At 29.1% G+C, this 5855-nt stretch overlaps 1 protein-coding gene across 1 annotated transcript in view; it reads right to left on the reverse strand.

Moving 5' to 3' along the window:
* Window positions 1-2491: 2491 nt before the first annotated feature.
* LOC131010481 (uncharacterized) overlaps window positions 2492-5855 on the reverse strand; it is a 13543-nt gene continuing 10179 nt past the window's right edge. The window contains exons 4-8 of the mRNA XM_057938020.1: window positions 5319-5441; window positions 4718-4787; window positions 4535-4640; window positions 3276-3337; window positions 2492-2753 (exon numbers count right to left, since the gene is read on the reverse strand). Coding sequence (XP_057794003.1) covers window positions 2592-2753; window positions 3276-3337; window positions 4535-4640; window positions 4718-4787; window positions 5319-5441 — 523 coding nt within the window. The 3' untranslated portion in view covers window positions 2492-2591. The remainder of the gene's footprint in view (window positions 2754-3275; window positions 3338-4534; window positions 4641-4717; window positions 4788-5318; window positions 5442-5855) is intronic.

Below are 5855 nucleotides of genomic sequence, written 5' to 3' on the forward strand. Positions count from 1 at the left end.
TTGTGGAAGAATGACTTTAATTTTAAATTTTGATTTCATAAATTGTGAAGTTTTACTTTTTAAATTATGAATAATGACTTTAATGCATGTATATTATGATTTTTTTTTGCATTTTCCTTTTTAAAATTGTCAATTATTATATAATACCATAATTATAATTATATATATATATATATATAATTGAATATTTGTGAATATAAAATTAAATTCATCCAAAAAAAGATGGATCTACCGTAAATTTTATAATATAAGGATGGAAATTAGTTCATTATTTATTTTAGCTCATACACACACATATAAATATAATATTTAATTAGGTATCTACGAATATCGAATCGGATCGAATCGAATATCATAATTTCATATTCGTATTTGAATACTAATCGAATCGAATCGAATATTCATATTCGAATTCGAATCGAATATTTTCGAATACGAATATCAAAATTTCGAATCGAATACCGAATCGAACAAAAATATTTGATTCGTTTACAACTCTACATCCAATGAGGACATAAAGTGAAATATTGACATCAAAATATATATGGGTTGGTTCTTACCATCACCATATTTTTCATGAAAACATGAAAATATTATACCAAATGTATAACATTTTATTCTGTAAAATTGATTGCACTAAAAAAAATGGAATTTTTTCTTATTTAGAATTCAATCTCCACGGTAAATATTTATGATCAAATAAGTGATTCTTACATTCTCCATTTTAATAAGAGGTCTTATTTAAACATCTTCCTATATTTATTTCTTTATTTTGACAAAGACATCACGGTATATATGAATATGATTAGTCTAAATTTCACCAAACCCCTTTGAATATATAGATAGATAGCTCAAAAATTGACACGCATATCGAAAAGATGTTTTATTGAAATTAGGGATTGAAAATTGCAAGAAAGGTTGCTAAAAAAGTTTGGGTATATATATTTAGAAACTCTTTTTCCTTGCACTACGATGGATATAAATAAGTGTTAATAGGTAAAAATGCCCCCTTCTTATAAAAACTTGTAAAATTGCCCACTTTTGTTTATGAAAGTGGACAATTTTACAAGTTTTTATAAGGATGTGGGCATTTTTGCAAATGTCCCTATAAATAATTTGAATTTGAGTTAGCAATTTAACATTTTAACTCCAAAATTGACTAGATAGCTGTTAGCATAGTTGTTGAAGCAAGAAAGTAAAGAATTTGAGTTAGCAATTTAACTCCAAAATTGACTAGATAGCTGTTAGCATAGTTGTTGAAGCAAGAAAGTAAAGGAGAGGTCCCCACTATTAAAAGACTTCGGATAAAAGGATTTAAGAAGAAAAAAAAAATTATGAATTAAAATCTATTCTTGTTAAGATTTCAATTTAAAATTAATTTCAAATTGATTTCAAAATTGAGTGATAATTTTATAGTTATAATAAATTGAAGGTTTATTTATAAAAATATTTTTGCATTTATTTACTTTTTTTATCTTTTTATCTTCTAAAATTGTGAAATTTGACTAATTATAAAATATTTAATATGCATATCAAATTAAAGATCACAATAAGAGCTTTAATTTGATATATTTTATGTAAATATTTGATTTAAAATGTAAAAACTACTCTCCCTCCGTCCACCAATTAAAGGCCTAGGGGAAAGAACACGGGTTTTAAGAAAAAGTGTATTTTTATTAGTTGAGTGGAGAAAGGGTCCCACTTTTTAAGAAAAATTGTATTTTTATTAGTTGGGTGGAGAAAGGGTCTCACTTTTTTGTAAAGAATCTTTGACTTTTTTGATTAAATAATGAATAAAAACTTACCAAAAATAGGTAGACCTTGTTTTTGTGGACGTTCCAAAAAGGCAAGTAGGCCTTGAATTGGTGGACGGAGGGAGTATATTTATTTAAAATTAAAATTTTAAAAAAATTCTCAATCCTCTTTCATATTTTCTTAATAAGTCTATTTTAATTTATTTTTTTAACTCTTTTTTTTTGCCTTTCATGATATCAATTCTTATTATTGTAATTTTTTAATATTTAGTTTAAATTATTCTTTCAAAATTATTTTTTATTATATTTATAAATACAATAATTGAGTTGGTATCAATTTTTTAGAAATATAAAAACGTTTTCCATGCATTCATAATGTGATTTCTCCACAATATTGAAAAATTGAATCACTATTTTTTCTGAGATGAAATGTAACTAACTTAAGTTATATAGTGAGTCGTGACCCAAAATATTTTAACTACAAAATTTATATTCTTTAATTATTTTTATTAATTAAATTTTAAGTCTTATAAATCACACTTAGATATTGCATAAGAAATTCAAATCATTATTTATAAACCCTATGACGAGCCGTCGTCATAGGGTTTCCTCCACGGCCTTGGAGCCTTGGCTTTCCTCCACGGCCTTCTTCCCATAAAATATGATTTTTTAAAGTTAGTAACGAGAATGTTTATGTAACGCTCAAATGAGGTTTTGTTTGATATACTACCCAGATATATCAAAACTCACTCCATAAGCCTCCAAGGCAAAGTATTTCAGTCGAACATCAATCATTTCTACGACTTTGTTTATTGCTTCCAAGTCACTAGACACCCCTCATTCGGAGACATAATAATCACACAATTTCAACATGACCCAAAGGTTTTCTTCTACACCTTCGTTATGTTTCCATTGATACGAAGAGAATTTGCGTCCCAACTCTTGCACACGTGTTGGCACTGTTGTGCTCATCCTATAAATTTTGCGTTTCCTAACCATCTAAACAAGTAATCATGAGGACATGAGAATTACAAATCTAAAATCAATAAGTGGAAATACTCCCTCCTTCCCGTAAGAGTATATCACATAAGGGATGGTGCGGGTTTTAAGAAAATAGTAGGTAGATAAAGTGTTGAGTGAAAATGAATGATTGCGGTTGAATTGATTATGGGTTATGTAAAAATGAGTGATTGTGATTAAAAGGAGAAAGTGTGATCATGTCCCAAAAGGGAAGTGATACTCTGTTATAAGACAAATAAAAATGAAAAATGTGATACACTCTTACGGAACGGAGGGAGTATTATTTCTCTCACAATACGAAGTATAGTAATTTAGAACATAAGTATTCTAAAAGTTAGCAAACAATTAGGAATTTCAACTAAGAAAGCTAAGACATATTTTTTCCATAATTAAAATACTTTTTGAAGTGTTTCATCGTGTTAATTATATAGTAATATGGATTTCATATTTTTTCTTTGATGAGTAAATAAAATAAATAAAAACATATAGTAAGGTATATACCTTAGGGATACAACTCAAAAAATACAGCAGGGGGAGGATCCCAGGAGACCAAGAGAGCCTTGCTGAAATATATTCATATGTTATGCCTATACTTTTTCTCTCATATATATAATGTCTCTTTTGCAGTAGTAAGTATTTTACTAAAAAGCAGACGAATCCCATGGAACCCAGGGGGGCAAGAGAGCTTTGCTACTTTTTTGGCCCTCACTACATTTTTTTTCTCTCTCATACAAATTATGAATCATTTTTACTATAAAAGTATATAAAAGACACTAGCAATTGTTACTAAAATAATCATTCGTACAAGAATAATACAAACACATAAAAAAGATGTGTTACACAAATACAAGAACAAGAAGATGAGGAGATGGTAGAATAAATTTGAAATTTCTAAATTTCTTTTTTTGTGAAATCATTTTAACTAAGATTAAATTTGTAAATTAAGGGAGTTTACTTTATATAATGGATAAGATATATGATTGAATATTTTCATCCTTATTGCCAGAAATTTTCGTATAGTGTCTTTTCAATGGGATATGAAATAAGTAAATTAACTTGGTAGAAAATATTAATAGCCTTGAAATATCCCAAAATTTTCATTGATTTTATAACATAAAAGGTCACCTATGATTTAGGTTCAGTTAAATTTAAATTACAATAATTTCTAAATTTCATAATAACTATTTTTTTAATAATTTATTTTGAAAACACAAATATTCACAAAATATTTTACAATTATGATTAGTAATCACCTCGACAAGATATTTGGACTCAATAAAATATACCTGTACTCGGTTTTTCTCCGATGAATTCCCGATTCGTTTTTATATAAACAAAACATTGTGACCAATGAATCAGCAATGGATTATGATTTTCAATAATAGAAAAGGCAAAACTTTAGAAGCGAAGGGTATTTATATTTACATTGAAATTAGATCGTGCTGAGTCCAGAATTTGGCCCAAATTGAGCTAAAGTCGTTGTAACATAAAAAATTTCATTTATATATATGCAAGGTTTTAAAACTATGAATAGGCACATTAAGAGTATTTTCCAACAGAGCATTGATACATTGAATGAAGATTATAAGTTTAGTGAGAACGACTTTCTCTGTAGAATTTGATTGCACAACATATTAAGAATACCTTTCTGAGTATTGATTTATTATTTATTTAGTGACTACCTCTGCACATCTGAGAATTTATATAAAGAGAATAAAAAGGAAAATGATAAGAACATGAAACCGTGGACTAAAGCTGACCTTCTAACTGAAGCTTCCTCGCCTTCTCAGCTTCCATTCTTCTTAATGCAGTGGAACTCAATTTCTCCCCGGTCGACTCTTCAGGGACTAAATCGACAACCTCAATCTGCACAAGTTACAAATATAAATTTTTTTACTGTATATGACAAGAAAATAGCTCGCTGAGAGGAGAGGATCGGAAACCTTTAGCTGTGAAAGACCTCTCTCAGCCCTCTTCTTATTGACAGATAGTCCTCCGGGATATGTTTCCTTACTGTATCACAAAAAATTGAGTTAGCTATTGCATAACATAGGTAAAAAGAAAAGGTGAGAATTTTGTTAGTACTAATTGATAACCACCAGCCCACCACAAAGAAAATAGTACTAATAAAATTCAATTCATACATTTGCTGGTCTATAGTTCTAAGTACTCTAGTTTCTATCACGTTAACCTATTCAACTACTGAGTTTCATGAATTCTTGAAAATTGAAATTCTCATTTTCGCGTTCTTTAACCATCAACTTTTTTGTGGAATATCTTCATGTTTTAAAAAAACCAAAGCTTCAAAAGCTCGTCGAAGAATTCCAAACCTTTAAACCTTAAGCATATCTGACAGAATACAACTTAAGCATGGATATGGACCAAATTAGGAAGGATTGAAATTATTTTATAGTTGTGGTCCTTGTGGAACAATATAACTAATTAAAGAAAATGAAAGGTCAAGGGCCAGGAACAAGCCAGGTGGATTTGCCTCCATATATCAGAAAAAAGAAAACAGAATATTGCAGAGAAAATGTACTAGACCTGACAATGATAGCCTCCAAATTTTCATCAACTATAGAAGGACCATAAGGATCCACAATTGGTTCTACTTGCACCACAAGCTCTGAATTTACGGACTGAAGAGAACATATCCACACAAGGAAAAAGAGTTATCTTCATGATGACACAATTGAAAATCATTTCATGAAATAAATAAAGATACTTTAAATCAGTTAATCCATAACCATAACTTGCCCGCACAGATTATTACTCCCTCTGTCCCACTATAAGTGGCTCAAAACTTTTCGGCACGGGAATTAAGGAAAAGGTGTAAATTGGTTAAAGGTGGTAGGGCCTACACTTTATTAAGTGTTAAATTTTTCATTTATGGAAACAAGCCACTTATAGTGGGACGGCCCAAAATAAAATACAGGCCATTTTTAGTGGGACAGAGGGAGTATTATTTATTATCCCTTCACAAATCTCATCAGACTAGATGGTAAGTATTTAAATTTAAGATGAGGAAGCTAGCAAATAAATCAGAAATGTATCATGATAAGTGCAGTCAAAATACCAATT

Source organism: Salvia miltiorrhiza, chromosome 1 (assembly GCF_028751815.1).
Source record: "Salvia miltiorrhiza cultivar Shanhuang (shh) chromosome 1, IMPLAD_Smil_shh, whole genome shotgun sequence".
Classification (NCBI taxonomy): domain Eukaryota; kingdom Viridiplantae; phylum Streptophyta; class Magnoliopsida; order Lamiales; family Lamiaceae; genus Salvia; species Salvia miltiorrhiza.